Here is a 23,637-nt window from a genome sequence, read left to right as displayed (position 1 = left end):
CCTTTTTACAGGTCCACCTGAAGCTCCCCAAGGAGGAGGTGCAGAAGATCTCTTTCCACAGGGTTCACCGCCTCGGAGGAAGAAGGTCCGACCACCAGCGCCCGCGTCCTATTGTGGCTAAATTCGAACATTTCAAACAGAAGGAGTTGGTGAAGGGCCGCGGACGGGAACTGAGAGGCACGCATTACAGCGTTAATGACCAGTTCCCGGCAGAAATCCTCCGCAGAAGGAAGATCCTGTTCCCGCTGAGGAGGAAGCATCTTGCTGCTGGTTCGAGAGCGATTGTGGCCGTTGACAAACTTTACGTGGACGGCCGGCTGTTCCGGGACCCGGAGATCACCCCCTGGCTGTGCTGAAGGCTTCCAGATCCGCGCTGAGAACATCTGCGCTGCCCAGAAGAAACCCGCTAAACTTACTTCAATGAATGGAAAACCGGATCATCAATAATCCACACCTCGATCGCAGGAAAACAGTCTTTTTTTTTTCTTCGTCACCTCAGTCCCACTGATGTTTCTATTGTTGTTTTGTTGTTGTTTTCGTTTTCCCTTCTATCTCTTTTTTTCTTTCCTTTACTCTCCCCCCCCCCCTCTCCCCCCTCATTATATGTAAATCACCTGGAAGCAACTCATCCTCGGTAAGTATTTATTTATGCACGGAACGGGCTCGCGCGCACACACGGGCGTGCACATGCGATCCCGCACACACACGCCGACATACTGCAAACACCTCACACAGGCTCTCATAGGACGCACGCGACACGCAGCTCACATAGCCAGAAAACGGTCATGCGCACACATGCACAGCGCTTCTCAATGCGGGCACGCGCACACGGACTGGTACACAAGCACTACTTAGCTTTACACCTTTTCAGTCAGAGCAGTTATGAACAGTCTTAACATCGTTAGCTGGAATGTGCGTGGACTTGGCTCTGAGCCAAAGAGACTGAAAGTGTTAAATCACCTGGATGGTCTAAAAGCAGATATAGCTCTACTGCAGGAGACCCATTTATCAAATTCTTTGGATCACCTTATGTGCTGCTTACAATTTCCAGTTATATACTCTGCCAGTTACAACTCCAAACAACGAGGAGTTGCTGTTTTAATTAATAAAAATCTTAATTTTACTCATAAGGATACAGTTACTGACCCAGAAGGCAGATTTGTAATCATTAATATATCCATTCAGAATAAGGACTTTTGTATAGTGAGTATTTATGGTCCTAATGTTGACGACTCTTCCTTCTTTCACAGATTCTTCACTTCACTCTCAGTTCACTCTGACTCCACAATCATTATAGGAGGAGACTTCAACCTTGTTTTGGACCCTGAACTTGACAGACTCAGCACAGCAGCAAATCAGCGTACATGGCGGTCTGCAAGTATTCTAAAGCAGTACATGAATGATCTGGGTCTCTGCGACGCGTGGCGCTCATGTCATCCAAGCACTAAAGGGTTCACCTTTTTTTCTCCAGTTCACCATTCACACTCCCGTTTAGACTATTTATCAATCAGTAACTCTCTTTTAAAAAATATTCAAAGCTCCAATATCCATCCAATCATTATCAGTGATCATGCACCAGTCTCTGTAAACATTTCTAGGGAAAAATCCACACCCTCTGGTACAACCTGGAGGTTTAATACGTCTCTGTTAAAGGACCAGGAATTTATTGAATTCTTTAAAAAAGAGTGGGCAACCTTCTTAGACTTCAATAATACTCCAGACATCCCACCGTGCGTTCTTTGGGAAACAGCAAAGGCAGTCATGAGAGGGAAAATCATTTCTTATTCAACGCACAAAAAACGCAAAGAGAAAGCAGATTTATTAGAATTAGAAAATAAAATCAAAACCCTGGAGACTGCTTATGCTGCTTCTGCACAGGAACACATTCTGGGAGATCTGAAAAATTTAAAGCTGCAGTTAAATGACATCATTAATAAACAAACACAATTTCAAATACAAAGGCTACGACTTGAAAGATTTGAAAACTCTAATAAATCTGGCAAATTCCTGGCTAATCAGCTTAAAATTAACAGAGAAAAATCATCAATCACCTCTATTATGGACCAAACAGGAAATGTCACCCATGACCCGGTCAAAATTAATAACGCATTTGAAAAATTTTATAAAAACCTGTATACACCGCAGATCAATCCGTCAGAGCAAAGTATTGACTCATTTCTTAATAATGTAAACCTACCCAGGCTAAATGAGGATCAAATCACAAACTTAGATTCTCCGCTCTCGCCGTCTGAACTTCATGAAGCTCTGTTACTTATGCCCAATGGTAAAGCACCAGGGCCTGACGGCTTTCCTGCTGAGTTTTATAAAGAATTCTGGGAACAACTGGCACCAACATTTTATAAAACGGTCACATCTATTAATGAGAGCCAATCAATGCCACCTAACATGAACTCAGCCAACATAATTCTTCTTCTAAAACCAGACAAAGATCCCAATAGTCCTTCAAGCTATCGCCCTATTTCTCTAATCAATGCAGATGTAAAAATTATCTGCAAAGCACTAGCACAGAGAATAGAAAAAATCACTCCTCACATAATTCACTTCGACCAGACTGGATTCATCAAAGGCAGACACTCGGATGATAATGTCCGTAGACTAGTTAATATAATAGACTTTGCCACCATTGAAAACCAGGAAATGACGGTACTATCGCTGGATGCTGAAAAAGCCTTTGACAGAGTTAATTGGAAGTTCCTTATTGCTGCCCTCCAGAAGTTTGGTTTTGGAGAAGCATTCATCAATTGGATCAAAATATTATATCACAACCCCAATGCATCAGTTAGAACTAATAAACAGACTTCAAACAGGTTTTTTCTTGGAAGAGGAACCAGACAGGGCTGCCCACTCTCTCCTTCTCTTTTTGCTATATTCATTGAGCCTTTAGCTGCAGCAATAAGACAGAATGAGAGTATTATAGGAATAAAAACCAAACACAGCCATCATAAAATTAGTCTTTATGCGGATGACATATTACTGTTTTTAAGGAATTTACATTCTGTAAATGAAACAGCAATGATCATAAATGAATTCTCCTCCATATCAGACTATTCCATTAATTGGAATAAGTCTGTTTTATTACCACTCAACAGGAATATGGAACAAAGACTCACAATTCCAGTTAAAACAGGAAATATCAAATATCTGGGTATCTACTTTTCCCCCAAACTATCAGAACTGGTGCAGCTAAACCACACCCCATTACTGAAAAACATACAGGACGATCTAACACGCTGGACCAACCTGCCTTTGTCCCTTATGGGCAAGGTAGCCACGGTAAAAATGAAAATCTTACCCAAAGTTAATTATCTCTTCTCAATGATTCCCACACAACCGCCATTAAAATGGTTCAAAACATTAGACTCATCCATATCAAGCTTTCTATGGAACAATAAACCTGCAAGAATTAGTCTAAAAACTTTAAAATCTGCAAAAAGCTGTGGAGGATTAGAATTACCTAACTTCCACAATTACTTTCTTGCAAATAGATTACAATACATCTTAAAATGGTTAAAAAATAATCCAGAAACTAACTCATGGTTAGACTTGGAACAGGCGTTATGTGGAAAGATCAACCTGTCAGATCTTCCATTTATTAGCCAAACAGTTAAAAAACAGGATTGTTTCAAAAGCATTAATATAAATGCCACCTTAACAGCCTGGTGGGAATTTCTCAAAATATCAAAATCATCAATTCAACCGTGCAAAATGACACCCATCTGGAACAACCCAGACATCCTTATTAACAAAAAAATGATTCACTTCCCAGCTTGGCAAGCAGGGGGCATAAAACAAGTAGAGCACGTAATTATTGATAGAAGATTCATAACTCCCCAGGAACTTCAAGACAAACATGGAATAAATAACTTTTTGGAATATCAGCAACTTAAATCAAGTATTACTAAAAAGTTTAAATACAGAGACGACGATTTAAAGCTACCAGATGTAGTTACCACTCTGATTAATTTTTCAATGAATAGAACTCTCTCCAAAATATACAAACTTTTATGTAATTTAGATAACAATATTGCCCTTCCAACAAAAAAATGGGATGCAGATTTGAGCATCAGCACAGATGAAAGCTTCTGGTCAGAACTCTGTCTAAACACCTTTAAACTGACAAAAAGTCCAAATCTGCAGCTAATCCATCTCAAAACTCTTCACAGAATTTACTACACTGGACAGAGGATGTTCAAGATGGGTCTCAGTAACTCAGACATTTGCGAGCACTGTGATAATAATCTACCCGACAGCTACATGCATGCACTATGGTTCTGCACGCCTGTCCAGGCTCTCTGGCAGCAGGTATGTGCCGATTTATCAGTCTGGCTTAAGGTTTCAATCACTGCCTCACCGTCACTTTGTGTGCTCGGTGACATGAGTGCCATCGATATAGAAGAAGGATTAGCTTCTATCATTTTCATAACTCTTTGTATTGCCAAAAAAACTATTTTAATAAATTGGAAAAACAAGAAAAATATAAACATAAGTCAACACAGAAATCTGCTGTTTGATCATATCAGCTTGGAAAAAATGTCAGCCCAAGGTTCAAGTAACTTTGAAAGAATTCAGTCTCTCTGGTCTCCCATAGCTAACTCCATGACTTAGGGGGTGGGGGGCTTGGTCGTCGCTGCTCCTTGCCCCTCTGCTGTGGTTTGGGGTGGGGGTCGGGGCTTCCGGTGCCTGGCAGGGGCGGTGGGGGGCTCCGTTGGTCGGGGGGTCGGGTCCGGTGCCTGGGTGGGGCGGGCTGGGGCGCTGCGTGGTCCTCTGGGCTTGGGTGTGGGGGTGCGTGGTGGGGGGGTGGGGTGGTGGTCTGGCTTGGCTTGGGGGGGTGGTCCCTTTGCCTTTGCTGGGGGGGGTTGGCGGGGGGCCCTGCTCGGGGGGGGGGGCCCAGCGGCGCAGGATGGGCTGCCCATCTGCACCTGGGGCTGGGATCGGCCCTTCCCTGGCTCTGGGGCGGGACGGGACAACCCTCTCGGGGCCCCCGGTCGCTCTGGGTGTCACCCGCTTCGGCTGCGGGGTCTGGGGTGGGGTGGGGGGCTTGTCGGCCCTGTCCTGTCAGAACGCCCCGGGGGGGCGTTCTGGGGGGGAGGGGTGCCCATTATTGGTACGGGTCGGGGGGGCTAACGGATCGGGGTCTCCGCTGAGGCAATCGGTGGTTGCCTCGGCCGGTTGGCCTCCTCGGTCCCGTCGAGGCCTGACCAGAGCTCCTCTAGGGCCGGCGTCTGGGGGTGGGGGCCTGGGCTTGCTCCGGGGGGGGCGACGCTTTCTGGCTCCTCTCTCTCTGTGTGGGGTGGGTGGTGCGGGGCCTGGGGTGTTAGCGCCTCCGGGGGTGGGGCCCCTGGGCTGGGTGGCCCTGGCCCCTTTGCTGGGGGGGGGGCTGGGGGACGGCTGTTTGACCACCAGGGGACAGTCTACCAGCTGTCCCCAACTTACCCCCTTCCTCATATAACCTCATATTAGAGTGAGGGGGTGGGGGGTCTAGCCTGCGATGCGCCCCCCTCCTATGGTTGCCGTATGGAGTGGGCCCCCCCTCTTTCGGTTTTATTTGCACCTTAGACATGTAGGGTCCTTGGTAGGGGGGGTGCTTGGACATCACTGCCAGCAAGCAGCAGATGTCCTCCTGGCACCCTACCCGCCAATTTTAACCGCACCTTAGACATTTAGGGCCCCTTGGTGTTGAGGGTGAGGGGACATCACTGTGAGTAATCAGGAGATGTCCCCTTAGTGCCTTACTCGCCAATTTTAACTGCACCCCCCCTTAGTACACACACCCCTCCCCCTTCAATATACATTCCAACATAAACACACACACATGCACACACCCTCTCAAACACACATACACGCACACACATTTTACAAGGAAGGTGGGACCTGGGTCCATCTGTCCCCTACCCCTTCCCTGGTGGGGGGTGCGGGCCCCTTGGCGATGGCGGCCGTGTCCCCGGGGTGCCGGCTCCCTGGGCCCGGCGGTGCTCTCTCCGCGCGGTGGCGGGGTTCATTTTACACCTGAGCCGGGGGTGTTCGTGTCCCTGGGGGGTGGGTCCTGGTCCTTGTCCCTGGGCGCTGGGCCCCGCCAAACTTCCAACATGGCCGAGCCTGGTCGGGCCATATTTATAACACCCCTTGTGGGCCACCCTTTTTTCCCCGGGGTTCCCCCCTCCTGGGCGGGGGCGGTGGGCCCCTGCCTTGCTCCTACCTGGACCAACCGTGGGCCGGGTGGGTGGCTGCCTGGAGTGCGGAGCGGGTCTCCCTTGGGGGGTCCTGGCTCGTACCTGGGGTCGGGGCGGGGGGATGCCCGGAACTCCTGGGTGGTGGTGGGGTGCTCGTCTGGGGCTGTGGGCGTCCCTCTCCGGTGGGGCCCTGCGTTGGGCTCTTCCGGCGCGGCGGGGGGCTGCTTTCCTGGCTGGGCTGGGGCGGCGCTCTCTTTCCCTCCGCGCCTCCCTGCTCTCTGGCTCTGGGGGCCTCGCGGCGGTCCTGCTGGCCCTGGCCTGGGTGGCGGTCTTGGTCGCCCGGGGGGCGGTTGTTCCCTGCCTGTTCCCGTATGGCGTTCGGGAGATTCCGGCTGCCGCTGCTGCTGCGGCGGGGGTCTGGGTGTGGGGGTGGCTGGGCGCTCCTCCTCCTTCTTTTCACATTCCACCATCCATTTCAGAAGAACATAAACACTCACTTGAGCACAGGTGTTAGCTCACCTTTGCACTAATAGTTTGCATGATTGAATGAATGAAAGATTTCACACTAGTTGGTTTAAAGGCATAGGTATGCGTTCGTGAACACTATCTGTTTTGTGTACATGTTGACATGTGGACATTTTTTGCAGCTAGCAGGTGTGTTGATAATATTTGAGTGTGTGAACAGGCCCCGCCCTTTTTGTACTACATTTGAACCTTACCGTAATGATAAACAACCAGTAAACTTGTTGCTTTATGCTGCTTCATGGTCTCATCCCCCTTCCCCTCCTATTATCACCCCCTACCCCCCTCTCTCTCTAACGTCCCTCTCTCTTCTTCCCCTCTTTCCTTTTCCGTCCGGTCCAACACCAAAGATTTTCAATCATGGTTGAAATGAATAAAGTTTGGCCTCAATTACAAAAGGGGTTTATTCAGACATACCTTTGGTTTGTCTGAAGATTAATAACCCCTCTTGTTAAAATAAAATATGTCCAACACAAGAGGCCCTCAGCTCTCATCTGTTTGCCTAGCTGTTGGACAGGACAAGTTTAAAAAAAAAAAAAATAAAAAAAAAAATAAAAAAGAAATTGATGTGAGTTCACACACTGTACTGATTCTGAGTGCGATAACAAAGCAGGCAGATTGGTTCCTCCTCACAGTGGTACATGATTTCTCAAACATAGAAACCATCAGATCAGCTGACTCATATAACTAAAGTAGATGTTCTGACTCTCCTGGAGGGTGTTTCCGTTTGGCCACTAGGTGGAGCTCACGCTAAAAATGACAACAAATGCTTACTTTTAAAATAATTTAGGAAAATGTCCTTCCTGTGAGTCTATAAAGCTGTTCATTTAGTCTGCAATGCGTGTTTAGGTGAACTGAGCGTTAGCGTTAGCATTAGCCGTCCTATGAGAAATTCCATTATACGTTAGCATCACGCGAGCTGACTTTGTCTTTACTGCTGTTATGTGTCACTGGAAAAGGAAAGGCATAAAAGATCCATCTGTACTTTATGGATCATTGATGTAGGAAGCTGGATGGATTCAGATGGATTGGATCAACCCAGCCCTGTGACCAGAACACGCCTCCAGCGGTGGAACGGGTTGAAGACCACGATTCCTCCGCATTGGTTTCTGACATTAGAGTCTGTATCAACAAAATGCGTAGGATTCCATTTGTAAAGGTAAGACTCGTCTCTTTACCTCAACATTGACATAACTCTATGTATTTATTTAGTTTTAGGTATTTTACGGCTTCATGGTTCCCCATTCAGACGTTTCTTCTTGTTTTCCATCCAACAGCTCCTTCTCAAACTTTCAACCACAGCGTTTCCATCTGACGTTCGTCTTCTGATTGATGTTTATCTCTCGTGTTTTATGTCTTTTCATTGTTTTGTAGGCTAGCAGCTTCTGTTCTGCAAACGCTGCTCCAAAGATAAACTGAGTGATGCCCATTTTTCAATCATCTGCACTTTTCTGCTGATTTAACCTGAAAATTCTGTTTTTCAGCTGATCAGCCGCCGCTTTTGCCTCTCAATTGATTTATTTAATTTTTTATGTTTTTATTGATTCATCGAGCTTCAAACCAAACAGCCATTTCCCAAGTCTCTGAACTTTTTGTTGTGCAAAAACCAAAATGACAGCAGAATTATTCCTGTTTTTTAATGAGCGGCGTTAGGGTCACGAAACAAACCTGTGAGCCCCCACGTGTTTGTTTCTGCAGGAGGATGTACTGCAGATGAGAAGAAAGAGGCGCTTCAGGAAGCGGACTCCCATCCGTTAATTATCCTGTTTCCGCTGTGGGTACCGGATGTTCTCGGGTTGCCGGATGTTCTCGGGGTCCTTCGGGGTCCTTCGACCAATGATGACGTCACACTATTTGATTGGCTGTAAGTTGCCACGACCAATGAGTTAACGTCGCTAAGTTTTTTAAAAAACTTAGCGACGACAATTGACAATTGCGGTATCATACATTAACAATGACATTAACGTTAACAACGAACAATTACGATGTAATCAATATTGCCTCGAAGATCAGTCACCATTGCCAAACATAACATATTGACATAGAAAATAAAGAATAGACGGGAAAAAAAGAAACAATCAACATAACACACAAATAAATAAAAACATAAGTAAAATAAAATAAAGGAACATAGAAAAAAATCTAAGTAGTCTAATACTAGTTAAGTTAGGGGTACTCGTGAAGTTTGTATTTCTGAACAAAACTAAGCAATTTCAAGCCATTCTTCTTTTTCATATAATGAAGTGATTGAAAGCAAAAACAGAGCTCTCTATTAAATGTTATAAAAGTGATTTGGTCTTCAAAACTTGACCTCACCAACATGGCGGTGCTCTCCTCCCATGAGGAACCACGTGATGTCTCCTCTAGTGATATAACTCATTTGAAGGACCCTGAAGGACCCCGAGAACATCCGGCAACCCGAGAACATCCGGTACCTACACCGCCAAACAGGCTGCATTGTCTCCAACAGCTGCCTGGAAGAAACCGGGCAGATCTGCCTGCAGAAGAAGAAGAAGGCTTTCCTCTTGAGGGTCTGATCGCTGGAAGAGGCTGTTGATGATCGGCATCAGCAGCAAGGATGAGCTCAGACTCCAGTGGAACATTTACTCTTCAGGTTCACCTTTCTCTATGTTTGAAAGAATTTTATTTACTCTGGTTCGTCAGGTTTCCTCTGAGGATGTTTCTGTTCCTTTATTTAAATCATCTTTTAATTTAGGCAGATGATTTCCGTAGCTAAACACTAATGGAAACCTGCAGCATCAACTAGAACCCCTGCTCCTAAAAGATCTACCCCCCACCCCGCAGAAAGGTCAACAAAAAAAAAACCTTTGAGATTAAATTCAGCAGAAACAGTTCAATAAAAAGCAGCAGCTGAGTGGAACATAGAACCTTAATGGTTCTGATCCGGCTCTGCAGATTAATTCTGTGTTTGTTAACAAAGGAATCAGGAAGAAGAACCCGTCCGTCCATGTGAGCGGAACCACTGATGCTGCTGCCAACCTCCTCCACGGCTCTCCAGCGCCCTCTAGTGGACGCAACGAGCACCGCCTCCACTGGAAACGCAGATTGGCCGGTTTGGGATTAAAACTGTGCAGATTAGGATGATGAAGAGGCGTCTGTCTGTAATGGAAGCCGAGTCTGAAGAACAGAACATCATCGGTGTTTGATAAATGTTTATTTTCAAGATTCAGTTCATTTGAAAAATAGAAGTTCTAAAATAACCCAGTTCCCCCAATTCTAAAAAGTTAATCAAATGGTGTTAAAAGATTATTATTATTATTATTATGAATTTCCTCTGCCGCCATCGTTCCTGTTGCATGACGAGAGCGTGGAACAGAGACCTTCATGTCCCAGTAGAAAACGGGGGTTTAAGGTTGAATTAATTCTGATGAGTCTTAAAATACTAAGAAGCCAAACATGCAGGAAAAGGTGAGTTTGTGCTTCCTGGGGTGGAAAAGTGAAACGGCTCCTAAAGGATGGGGGTGCCCCTCCCCCTGAACCAGGGGTCAAAGGTCCAGACCACCATCAGGGTCAAACAGGAAACATTCACACCTAGATTTGATTTGTTTGAAAAAATGTGAATTCTTTCGTGAAAGTCTGAGATCTACTGGGGGGGGGGTCAAGGCTAAACATAAGAAACAATATCAATAAAATTTCAGTCTTTTATTCAAATTTAGATTTGAATAAAATGATTAAAAAAAAATCAGAAGTGCTGAATAAACAGTGAAGATCATTTTTAAACAAAGTTAGATTTTAAATCAATTTTTACTTCAAAATAGTCTCAGATCAGATTTTTCTTCCCTGAAAACGTCTGGATTATGAGCAACAACATGAAATCAGTTGTATTCTGCGCATGAATCCTAATCATAACTGAAGTCTGGTCCTTAACCCCAAAAAAAACGTTTAAATATGAAACAAACAGGAATGACCTGAAGTGACCTCTGCTCGCAGCTCCCAGGGATTTCTGCAGAGCTTTGATCAGGTATGAAGTCACTCAGGTAAAGGACTTCAGGTTTGTCCCAGGAAAGTCTGAGGCGTCTGAACTCTTGGCCCCCCCAAAAGAAAAGCGAACACAGACGCAGGAAGTGTCAGCGCCGCGTTCAAGAGTCAATCATAAAAAACCAAAGAGGATTTCATCGACACAAACGTGATCAGTTAGAAAGATTAAGATAAAAACTGCATGATTAAACCACCTCTGTGCACGTACGTGCACTATTATCAAACTTCTAAAACAACAATACAGCAGAACCCTCAGACCACCATGAATCCAGAACATCGACAAGAACCGTCCAGAACCTAACAAACCAGCTACCGACATCACTTCCTGCTGCAGGAAATGTGGCTGACGTCAAATTACTGATAGAAAAACTCATTTTGATCCTTTTATATATTCATGTCAGTGTATAAAAGGGGGGGGGGGGGGTGCTGCGGCGTTCGCTGTAGATCAACAATGAGGGAGACGTTGCATAGACGAGTATCTGAGCCGAGAGGGCGCCGACATGACGGACCAGCAGAACCACAGCACTGGGTCGCCCTCCCTGATCAGAGCACAGTCCTTTAGTGACGGGCGGGTGGGGGTGGGGTTCTCCTGGTGGAGGCGGGGTCTTTCAAAGGGATGTTTCAGATCCTCTTCTCCTCCAGTAGAAGGAATTTTCTTCATCCGGATCCATTTCTATCCTAATCTGAGGCACAGACTTCAGAGGGCTCATCTCAGGGCTGAAACACACAAAGTCAGCGTCAAAATCCTCAAAACATTACAAATAAACAGACTTGGTGGTTTGTTGAATTCAAGCAGAGCTTTGACCCGTCGGGTCTGCAGCAGAACCTGGACACGAATTACGGTTCTGTTCTGCAGACAGAGGCTGCCTCAGAATGGATCTCTGGCTCCTCCATGTGGACTGCAGAGGAACTGCAGACGTTCTGCACTGAGGAGCCTTCAGGGCTTTCGGTTCCCCTGCAGGGGGAAGAACCAGAGCAGAGACGCTCCTCTGAAGTCTGGATGATCACGGACTCATGTGACCAAACCAGACGGTTCAATCAGGACCGGAACCGAGCTGTGATCAGAGTTTGGAGGCACAAACAGGAGAACCGGACAATCATCTCCGTCCAGCTGGAGGTCCTTGCGCCGAGTGTCTGAGCGCTGACGCCCTTCTCCCACCTTCATCACTCTGACAGGAATGCGTCACCCAGCCGCCGGACAGCAGGGACTCGGACCGGAGCTGAACCCGGGCCGTGAAACCACAAAGTAATTGGAGTTCAGAGGAAGAAGATTATTCCGAAACAATCCGGCGTTCTGCGGTTCTTACTGGAGATCATCTAAATGAGCCGTTCAGAGAAACTCTGAAGGGATCACACCTGAGGTTCTGCAGGAGTCACAAACGGGACCAGATGATCCGTGTTGGCCTCGAGCACGAGAGGCTGCTTACGTCATGAACAACCTTTGACCTTTGCTGGACTCTGAGGAAATGAACTGCTTTTCATTTAAAGCTGCTGCTGGTGGAAACCTGCAACACTTCAGTCCACCTTAAGATAAAAAGTGAAATTCAATCAAATGGAGAGTCCGAGCCGGATGTCCAGGTAAAGGTGCAGTTTTCCATTCATACATGTTCTGGGGTCAGATCATCAGACTGCCTCTGAGATCATGTCAGGAATAGTTTTCTAAGCTTTTTCATTTCCTGCACTGGTCCGTGCCGTTTCTTGGGAAACATTCCGATCATTCCGTCACAGATTCCTGATTCAGCTTCAGGTTTGGGGGAATTTCAGTGAAAAGTAGCTGTGGTTCAGTGTCTGCACTGTTTGAATTCAAACCTGTGTCGGGGCTGCTCGTGCTTTACAGACTGTTGGTTCCTCAGGAACCCTGCGGTTCTCTTCCTGCTTCCATCATTTTCAGTCTTTAAAGACTTTTATTAGATAATAGTTAGAGAGACTCTCCTAACTGCTCTGAAAAATAGAAGATACAGGAACCAGGAAGTTGACGTTTTGGACCGGAGCGCGTCATGAAGCAGAGACGGCGCCGTCCCGGGAAACATTTTCCAGGTGGAGTTTCAGATCTTGAAATCGGACAAATCTATGGACGTGTTCTCTCAAGATGTGACAGAAATGTGTGGATTCAATGGATGTTCCGTTTTAAATGTATATACTAGAAGAAATATAAGAAAAAACAGATTTTCAAATTAAAACCTGCATCCATTTTGTCAGCGACCTCATGAATACAACCTGCAGGCCGCGTCACACCGCCGCTACTTACAACTTGCGCATTTTGCACGGAGGAAAATTGGTCATACGTGAACATGTGTGGAAGACATGAGAAAAGTCGTTTTTTCACAGATGCATCACAAATGAACCCCGTTGAAACCACACAAAGAACACGCAAGGAACACGTAAACGTGCGCTTCATCCGAGCGCCTCCCACCTTTTGTGTCGGATTCCCCTGATCCGACATCCATGGTACATGTGTGAAAGGTCCTTTAGACATACGTGGAGCGATAAATCTATGTTTGCATCCCACAAAAATCACGCAAAGTAGCATAAAGCTTCCTCCATAATTACCTATAAAATACGTAAAATATGTGTAAACAGCGGATTTTGCATCAGACCAAAAATTCTGAACAGCTCAAAACTAAATTCATGTGAAGAACCGAAACCCTCGATGGACATCAGAGCACATCGACAAATAATGAACGCTCATGAATAATGTATATCACGCACGGACCACAAAAGACCGAAATGTCATTGGTGGAAAATGCATAAAATTTAGGCAGCGGCTGCCGTCCTCAGCTCTACTGTAGAGGAAACTCTGGAAGGATCCTGCAGCGAGTCTACGCTCTGAGGATCTACAGCTAATCTGTGGGAGGGAGGGGCTTCTCTGAAGGACTCAGGCTGAAGCCCGGAATGGAAGCAGGCAGACCCAAAGTGGTTCTGTCCACGTCTGTCTGAATGAAGCTCTGTAACAGAAGGGATGTAAACACACACCAGGACTTCAACTCAACCCGGGGAAGGTTTCACCGCGGCGCCAGGCGGGAGAATCCTGACGTCTGCAGACAAAGGTGAGCTGATGGCGCCAGGTGCTCCGCTTCACGCTGAAAATCTGGACTCAGCCATAGGTCAGCTCATTAACCTGACTGACCTTTAAAGATCAGACCAGCATCATGTTCCCGGTTTGACCTTTGAAGAGCTTTGACTGGACTGTCAGGAGTGAACATGGAGGGACGTCTGAGGCGGCGAAGGTCTTCCGCCGCCTCCACCGCAGCATCACCTGCTCTGTGCTCACCTGGATAAGTAGCTGTCCTGATAGTAGCGGAGCTGCTCAGCACGTCGTGTGTTGGTCAAGGAATGACAGGGGCTTGTCTCCTGTGGGAAGAAGGAAGACCGGGTCAGTCCAAGCTTTCATCTGGTTCTCCAGAGCAGCAGGCGGCGGCGGCGAGGAAGGACAGTTTACAGGTAACGACTGAAAACATTTATCAATGCTGAACCCAACAGGAACCTGAATCAGAGACCTGAGTGATGAATGATCAATGTGAAGATAATTATTGATGTGACTCAAAGGTTAACTGAATCAAAACGGTTATTTGGAGCTGCAGGAGCTTTTTCATGATGACGGTCAGAGAAGCTTGGTTGAAGAGTTTAAAGACCCGCTCTGATGAAAATGCTGTTTGCTGGTTTTAACATGTTGTTGTGCCGTTTTTCTGATGATGAAGGAAATAACCTAGAAAAATGAGGCTGAAATTTGCATTTCTGAGTATTTCTTGATTCAAATTATTGTGAATCAGATGAAAAAACGCCGTTTATAAAAGATCCTATTTGTGAATTAGAAAAACCTCTGGGTGGGGCCACAGCCTCCCAGCTCCGCCCCTTTCTGATCAACCACCATCAGATCCATGAACGTCTCTGTTTTCCTGGTCTGAACTGGAATCTGGATCAGAACTGGACGCCTGGATGGATCAATGTGAAAGTTCACCTGAGAGAAACACCTGGTCTAATGAAACCATCCTGAACTGAAACTGAAGTCTGGAGAACGTCAGACAGAGAACGTCAGACAGAGAACATCTGACAAGGAACGTCTGACAGAGAACGTCTGACAGAAAACGTCAGACAGAGAACATCTGACAAGGAACGTCTGACAGAGAACGTCTGACAGAGAACGTCTGACAAGGAACGTCTGACAGAGAACGTCTGACAGAAAACGTCTGACAGAGAACGTCTGACAAGGAACGTCTGACAGAGAACGTCTGACAGAAAACGTCTGACATAAAACGTCTGACAAGGAACGTCTGACAGAGAACGTCTGACAGAAAACGTCTGACAGAAAACGTCTGACAGAGAACGTCTGACAGAAAACGTCTGACAGAGAACGTCTGACAGAAAACGTCTGACATAGAACGTCTGACAAGGAACGTCTGACAGAGAACGTCTGACAGAAAACGTCTGACATAAAACGTCTGACAAGGAACGTCTGACAGAGAACGTCTGACAGAAAACGTCTGACAGAAAACGTCTGACAGAGAACGTCTGACAGAAAACGTCTGACAGAGAACGTCTGACAGAAAACGTCTGACATAGAACGTCTGATGAAGAACGTCTGACAGAAAACGTCTGACAGAAAAAAGGCTGACAGAGAACGTCTTCCATAGAACGTCTGACAGAGAACGTCTGACAGAAAACGTCTGACAGAGAACGTCTGACAGAAAACGTCTGACAGAAAACGTCTGACAGAGAACGTCTGACAGAAAACGTCTGACAGAAAACGTCTGACAGAGAACGTCTGACAGAAAACGTCTGACAGAGAACGTCTGACAGAAAACGTCTGACAGAAAACGTCTGACAGAAAACGTCTGACAGAGAACGTCTGACAGAAAACGTCTGACATAGAACGTCTGACAGAGAACGTCTGACAGAAAACGTCTGACAGAAAACATCTGACAGAGAACGTCTGACAGAGAACGTCTGACATAGAACGTCTCATGAAGAACGTCTGACAGAAAACGTCTGACAGAAAACGTCTGACAGAGAACGTCTTCCATAGAACGTCTGACAGAGAACGTCTGACAGAAAACGTCTGACAGAGAACGTCTGACAAAAAACGTCTGACAGAAAACGTCTGACAGAAAACGTCTGACAGAAAACGTCTGACAGAAAACGTCTGACAGAGAACGTCTGACAGAGAACGTCTGACAGAAAACGTCAGACAGAAAACGTCTGACAGAAAACGTCTGACAGAAAACGTCTGACAGAGAACGTCTGACAGAGAACGTCTGACAGAAAACGTCTGACAGAGAACGTCTGACAGAAAACGTCTGACATAGAACGTCTGACAGAAAACGTCTGACATAGAACGTCTGATGAAGAACGTCTGACAGAAAACGTCTGACAGAAAAAAGGCTGACAGAGAACGTCTTCCATAGAACGTCTGACAGAGAACGTCTGACAGAAAACGTCTGACAGAGAACGTCTGACAGAAAACGTCTGACAGAAAACGTCTGACAGAGAACGTCTGACAGAAAACGTCTGACAGAAAACGTCTGACAGAGAACGTCTGACAGAAAACGTCTGACAGAGAACGTCTGACAGAAAACGTCTGACAGAAAACGTCTGACAGAAAAAAGGCTGACAGAGAACGTCTTCCATAGAACGTCTGACAGAGAACGTCTGACAGAAAACGTCTGACAGAGAACGTCTGACAGAAAACGTCTGACAGAAAACGTCTGACAGAGAACGTCTGACAGAAAACGTCTGACAGAAAACGTCTGACAGAGAACGTCTGACAGAAAACGTCTGACAGAGAACGTCTGACAGAAAACGTCTGACAGAAAACGTCTGACAGAAAACGTCTGACAGAGAACGTCTGACAGAAAACGTCTGACATAGAACGTCTGACAGAGAACGTCTGACAGAAAACGTCTGACAGAAAACATCTGACAGAGAACGTCTGACAGAGAACGTCTGACATAGAACGTCTCATGAAGAACGTCTGACAGAAAACGTCTGACAGAAAACGTCTGACAGAGAACGTCTTCCATAGAACGTCTGACAGAGAACGTCTGACAGAAAACGTCTGACAGAGAACGTCTGACAGAAACGTCTGACAGAAAACGTCTGACAGAAAACGTCTGACAGAAAACGTCTGACAGAAAACGTCTGACAGAAAACGTCTGACAGAGAACGTCTGACAGAGAACGTCTGACAGAAAACGTCAGACAGAAAACGTCTGACAGAAAACGTCTGACAGAAAACGTCTGACAGAGAACGTCTGACAGAGAACGTCTGACAGAAAACGTCTGACAGAGAACGTCTGACAGAAAACGTCTGACATAGAACGTCTGACAGAAAACGTCTGACATAGAACGTCTGATGAAGAACGTCTGACAGAAAACGTCTGACAGAAAAAAGGCTGACAGAGAACGTCTTCCATAGAACGTCTGACAGAGAACGTCTGACAGAAAACGTCTGACAGAGAACGTCTGACAGAAAACGTCTGACAGAAAACGTCTGACAGAGAACGTCTGACAGAAAACGTCTGACAGAAAACGTCTGACAGAGAACGTCTGACAGAAAACGTCTGACAGAGAACGTCTGACAGAAAACGTCTGACAGAAAACGTCTGACAGAAAACGTCTGACAGAGAACGTCTGACAGAAAACGTCTGACATAGAACGTCTGACAGAGAACGTCTGACAGAAAACGTCTGACAGAAAACATCTGACAGAGAACGTCTGACAGAGAACGTCTGACATAGAACGTCTCATGAAGAACGTCTGACAGAAAACGTCTGACAGAAAACGTCTGACAGAGAACGTCTTCCATAGAACGTCTGACAGAGAACGTCTGACAGAAAACGTCTGACAGAGAACGTCTGACAGAAAACGTCTGACAGAAAACGTCTGACAGAAAACGTCTGACAGAAAACGTCTGACAGAAAACGTCTGACAGAGAACGTCTGACAGAGAACGTCTGACAGAAAACGTCAGACAGAAAACGTCTGACAGAAAACGTCTGACAGAAAACGTCTGACAGAGAACGTCTGACAGAGAACGTCTGACAGAGAACGTCTGACAGAAAACGTCAGACAGAAAACGTCTGACAAGGAACGTCTGACAGAGAACGTCTGACAGAAAACGTCAGACAGAGAACATCTGACAAGGAACGTCTGACAGAGAACGTCTGACAGAAAACGTCAGACAGAGAACATCTGACAAGGAACGTCTGACAGAGAACGTCTGACAAGGAACGTCTGACAGAGAACGTCTGACAGAAAACGTCTGACATAAAACGTCTGACAAGGAACGTCTGACAGAGAACGTCTGACAGAAAACGTCTGACAGAAAACGTCTGACAGAGAACGTCTGACAGAAAACGTCTGACATAGAACGTCTGATGAAGAACGTCTGACAGAAAACGTCTGACAGAAAACGTCTGACAGAGAACGTCTGACAGAAAACGTCTGACAGAGAACGTCTGACAGAAAACGTCTGACATAGAACGTCTGATGAAGAACGTCTGACAGAAAACGTCTGACAGAAAAAAGGCTGACAGAGAACGTCTTCCATAGAACGTCTGACAGAGAACGTCTGACAGAAAACGTCTGACAGAGAACGTCTGACAGAAAACGTCTGACAGAAAACGTCTGACAGAAAACGTCTGACAGAAAACGTCTGACAGAAAACGTCTGACAGAAAACGTCTGACAGAGAACGTCTGACAGAAAACGTCTGACATAGAACGTCTGACAGAGAACGTCTGACAGAAAACGTCTGACAGAAAACATCTGACAGAGAACGTCTGACAGAGAACGTCTGACAGAAAACGTCTGACAGAGAACGTCTGACAGAAAACGTCTGACAGAGAACGTCTGACAGAAAACGTCTGACAGAAAACGTCTGACAGAAAACGTCTGACAGAAAACGTCTGACAGAAAACGTCTGACAGAAAACGTCTGACAGAGAACGTCTGACAGAAAACGTCTGACATAGAACGTCTGACAGAGAACGTCTGACAGAAAACGTCTGACAGAAAACATCTGACAGAGAACGTCTGACAGAGAACGTCTGACATAGAACGTCTGATGAAGAACGTCTGACAGAAAACGTCTGACAGAGAACGTCTGACAGAAAACGTCAGACAGAAAACGTCTGACAGAAAACGTCTGACAGAGAACGTCTGACAGAAAACGTCAGACAGAAAACGTCTGACAGAAAACGTCTGACAAGGAACGTCTGACAGAAAACGTCTGACAGAAAACGTCTGACAGAGAACGTCTGACAGAGAACGTCTGACAGAGAACGTCTGACAGAAAACGTCTGACAGATATCGTCTGACATAGAACGTCAGACAGAAAACGTCTGACAGAGAACGTCTGACAGAGAACGTCTGACAGAGAACGTCTGACAGAAAACGTCTGACAGAGAACGTCTGACAGAGAACGTCTACCTCCAGATCATCAGAGCGGCTTCTCTGGACGATAGCGCCCCCAATGGACATCTGTGTGTTCAGTGTTTGGCAGGTTGGTGTGAAGTTTGATGGTAATTTTTTCAGAGAAACAGGAAACTCAAAGTGTTAGAAGGAACAAGCAGGAGCTGAGGAACCATGTTAGGAAGCATCAGAACCAGAAGATGACATGCAGACGCTGAGGAGCAAGTGGGCGGTCAAAGCAGTGAGAGCAGAGAGGCAGCAGCTCCAACAGAAACCAGACGTCACCAGAGGAGGAGCATCTGAGACGCTGCTTTGGATCTACTCACTGTCAGAAGCTTTTTCACCTAAGAAGGGCTGCTGCTCCATGATGTCCATGGGGATTTTTAGGCTGGGAACCTTCTCAATGTAAGCACAGTCAGACTGTTGGGAGAGGAAACACATCTATGATGAGGTCAGAGGTCGTCGTGACAACCTCGCTGACCTTCAGAAGAACCTCTCAGCCATCACGGTTCTTCTCTTTCAGACAATTTGCTCTATTCAACCTTTGGGAGGGCGCGGCATCCTGTGTCTGGCTGAAGACGCCCCTCACGCACCTTGAGGGTGGTCCATACCCCACCCAGATGCCTGCACCAGTCTTTTATTTCTTCCATTCTCCACCTCCACCTAGCTACAACCGCTCCAACCGATCCTCTGGTTGGTGTTGGGTCTCCTCTGCTCCGGTGTCTGTGGGCGGAGTCTCGGCTGAAGTCCTCCGTCCTCACAACTGCAGCTTCTCTTTGGATGAAGAGGTCCCGCCCACAGAGGTCCTGTTGGGACGGTGTCCCCACCCTTCATGTCAGCTTTCCAAAGCGTTGGGAGAAGACTTTGGTGTACGACACAACTCCTGGCTGTCTGAGTGCACGGAAGACGTGTTTTGGGTTGAAGCCTCACCCCCCTGCTGTTGGGGGTAGAGGTTTGCTGGATTTTTCTTCCCTCCTAAATCAATAGCTTTAAAGAATCTGCTGCCCTTGAACCGGGATTTCTTCTCTGATTTAAGGTTTTCAGGGCAATGCTCAGTCCTTGAGCCTCTGTCAGCCACAGAGGGGATTTCTACCTGGGGGGGCTGGAAAAGAGGACTGGTTTATTCCTCCACCCGTGGATCCACCTTTAGTCACTTCTCTTCATCACGCTTCCATCTTTGGAGCACAAACCAACATCCTTGGGCTGTGAGCTCTGTGACCATCTCCAGACAGACTGATCCCTGTTACTGACGGAGCTTGGAGCACAGATACTTGCCAGAAGCCCACTGGACCCCCCATGACCACAGCTAGACCTCCTCTGGATCCTGCTCTGCTGATTTCTTCCTCCAAAGAGAAACCGTTTCCACGGTGATTCAGAGACAGATACGGCACCTGATCCCAGAAAAAAGTCTGTGTAGGGTCTGCTGAGGGTATTCTGAGGGTTTGCTGAGGGTTTTATGAGGGTATTCTAAAGGTCTTCTGAGGGTATTCTGATGGTCTGCTGAGGGTTTTATGAGGGTATTCTGAGGGTTTTATGAGGGTATTCTGAGGGTCTACTGAGGGTTTTATGAGGGTATTCTGAGGGTTTTATGAGGGTATTCTGAGGGTCTGCTGAGGGTATTCTGAGGGTCTGCCGAGGGTTTTCTGAGGGTATTCTGAGGGACTGCTGAGGGTCTTCTGAGGGTCTTCTGAGGGTATTCTGAGGGTCTGCTGAGGGTCTCCTGAGGGCCTGCTGGGGTATTCTGAGGGTCTGCTGAGGGCATTCTGAGGGTATTCTGAGTGTCTGCTGAGGTATGCTGAGGGTATTCTGAGGGTCTGCTCGGGTATTCTGAGGGTCTGCTGAGGGTCTGCTGATGGTCTGCTGAGGGTCTGCTAAGGGTATTCTGAGGGTCTGCTGAGGGTCTTCTGAGGGTATTCTGAGCGTCTGCTGAGGGTATTCTGAGGGTCTGCTGAGGGTATTCTGAGGGTCTTCTGAGGGTCTTCTGAGGGTATTCTGAGCGTCTGCTGAGGGTATTCTGAGGGTCTTCTGAGGTTATTCTGAGGGTATTCTGAGGGTCTGCTGGGGTATTCTGAGGGTCTTCTGAGGGTCTGCTGAGGGTATTCTGAGGGTCTGCTGAGGGTTTTCTGAGGGTATTCTGAGGGTCTTCTGAGGGTATTCTGAGGGTCTGCTGAGGGTATTCTGAGGGTCTGCTGAGGGTATTCTGAGGGTATTCTGAGGGTCTGCTGAGGGTATTCTGAGGGTCTGCTGAGGGTATTCTGAGGGTTTTCTGAGGGTATTCTGAGGGTCTTCTGAGGGTCTGATGAGGGTTTTCTGAGGGTATTCTGAGGGTCTTCTGAGGGTATTCTGAGCATCTGCTGAGGGTCTCTTTGGTCATTCTACTAGAGTTAGAGCTTCAGAAGAAACAGAGGTTGTCTGCTGGATCCATCATGATGAAAAGCCTAAGCTCACAAACCCACAACACCAAAGCCATATCAGAAGACTGCAGGCTCCAATCCATCCACCTTTCAGAACCCAAGTCAGGTGGGTCGAACAACAGGACCTTCTTTAAGCCTCCAGAGTCCCAACCCCCTTAGAGGAGGAGGAAACCTCAGTCCTCCTCAGGCTAAAGACCCAAAAAGTTTATCTATGAACCAACCTCCATCCTTTCTGGGGGGGTTTTTGAGAAGAAGCTGCAATAAATCCAAAATCTTTTATTTCCCCCAGGAAACAAATGTCTCCAGAAGTAAAACCCCACATGGTGATGCTCCTGCCGCCGTGCTTCATAGACACGGCAGTGTTTAAAAATCAAATCTCATTGAGATCACCAGAACCAAAGAGTTCAGTGTCAGACACACCAAACAGAACAATGTTTCAGAAGCCTTACATCTTCAGCATCACTGTCCAAGCTGCCCTCTTTCTTCTTCTTCTTCTCGTCCTCCTTCTTCTTCTTGTCCTTCTCTGGAATCACGTCATCCAGGAAGCTGAGGTCGTGTTGGGAGAACATGTAATCCATGGTTTTCCTCACAGCGACCAGAGCTAGAATCTGCAAACAGTCGTTCACACGTGAACAAAAAGAAAAAACGTATGAAGTTTCAGTGACATCACGATAACTGTCAGAACATCACATGTAGTTAAAGATGGCGGCACACCTGAAGTTGGAATCTTCAAAGCAACGTCTACGCTCAGCTTTATGTCTGCTTCAATGTTGGTGTTTCTGAGATTACATAGAGGAAGACGTTTCCGTAGCAACCAGTCAATGAGCTGCTGATGTTCACATTGAACCCTCGTGCAATCATGTGCCTCTTGTGCCTTAACGTGCCTCAAAGGGGAGCAGGGTCATCTGGACCCCACAAGACAGCACAAGGGTTAACCGGCAGGCGGATGGTTGTAGGAGGTTCAGGTTTCCTCCTCTTGTCTCCTCGGTTTTGGCCTCTGAGTTTTGTGTCCGTTCCCTTCAGGCCAGGCGAGAACGTTCAACGACAGACGTTTCACTTCAGTCTGAGGACGGTCTTCCTGAAGCTACGCTCACGCTAAACCAGTCCAGCGGCAAACACGCTGCAGGACGCCTGTCAAACAATGTGCTCATAAACTGGACCTTCTCTCTGCATGTGGGAGGAGCTACTATCAAAAGGTCTCAGCCTGATCCACGTCTTGAGAGATCAGGCTGATTAATTTTTGCAGAGTTCTAAAAAAGCGTCTCCACATCTGCGTTCATGACATCATTCAGAGACGGCCCCGGTACGGCGAGCTTCACCGTCTGCTGCAGGAGCGGCGTCGGGATGACGACGCTTTCAGCGCTGCGTCCATCTCTGTGGCCCGGTTTGACGACCTGCTATCCTGCATTCATTCAGTTCATGGGGAGAACAAACCGATTCACCTCCATGTTGGTTTTTGACTCCACCCACTGATGACATCATCAACACATCACAGGTTACAGATGAGTCTGATTGGTTGACGTGCTGTGGAGCATCACCTAAACCGCTTTTAAATCTTGTCTTTAACATTTGTTGAAGTATTTGAAAATTTGAAATCATTTTATTGTATTTACTGCTTTATTATATTTATTAGGTTTATTCTATATGACAATTCTGTGGTTTTCTGTGTCTGTGAATTTGCGTATTAATGGGTTTGGGCCTGCTGGTGAACATGGAAAAAACATAAAAAGTTCACATATGTGAACTCAGAATTTTCGGCGCATTGGTGCATCCTCTGGAATGTGATCCCGCGCTGCACCCGAAGCTCCAAACGTGCTGCAGGACCTCGTCAGCACATTGACTGAACATTGAAACTGCAGTTCTGTGAGAACACAGCTTCATAACAATGAGATCGCCGTTCGTGCAAATGCAGGCGGGATGCAGGAGCTCTCCACATTACCGCTTTTCACTTCAACAAAAGCCGAAATTCATCTGCGCTGCGTTCAGGATTTAACATTCTATATTTGTCTTTAATTCTTCTGTCTGGTTTCAGAAAAGTCTCTTGGATCGTTTCCAGACTCAAACTGGAACCAGGTCAGTCAGGCTCCAGAACTAACCTTGGACCTT

At 46.7% G+C, this 23,637-nt stretch overlaps 1 protein-coding gene across 4 annotated transcripts in view; it reads right to left on the bottom strand.

Annotated features, from left to right (window-relative positions):
- Positions 1-9,871: 9,871 nt before the first annotated feature.
- The window catches only part of LOC101158338 (electrogenic sodium bicarbonate cotransporter 1), a 62,702-nt gene continuing 48,936 nt past the window's right edge, over positions 9,872-23,637 (bottom strand). For 3 of the 4 annotated variants that reach the window (XM_023958122.1, XM_023958124.1, XM_023958125.1), the window contains 4 exons: positions 21,981-22,139; positions 19,444-19,537; positions 13,984-14,063; positions 9,872-11,429 (listed from right to left, as the gene is read on the bottom strand). In XM_023958122.1, the coding sequence (XP_023813890.1) occupies positions 14,020-14,063; positions 19,444-19,537; positions 21,981-22,139 (297 nt within the window). In that variant the 3' untranslated portion in view covers positions 9,872-11,429; positions 13,984-14,019. The remainder of the gene's footprint in view (positions 11,430-13,983; positions 14,064-19,443; positions 19,538-21,980; positions 22,140-23,637) is intronic. The other variant, XM_023958123.1, reaches the window with a different exon arrangement.

Source organism: Oryzias latipes, chromosome 9, assembly GCF_002234675.1.
Source record: "Oryzias latipes chromosome 9, ASM223467v1".
NCBI lineage: Eukaryota > Metazoa > Chordata > Actinopteri > Beloniformes > Adrianichthyidae > Oryzias > Oryzias latipes.
This window is presented reverse-complemented; position numbering and strand designations above follow the sequence as displayed.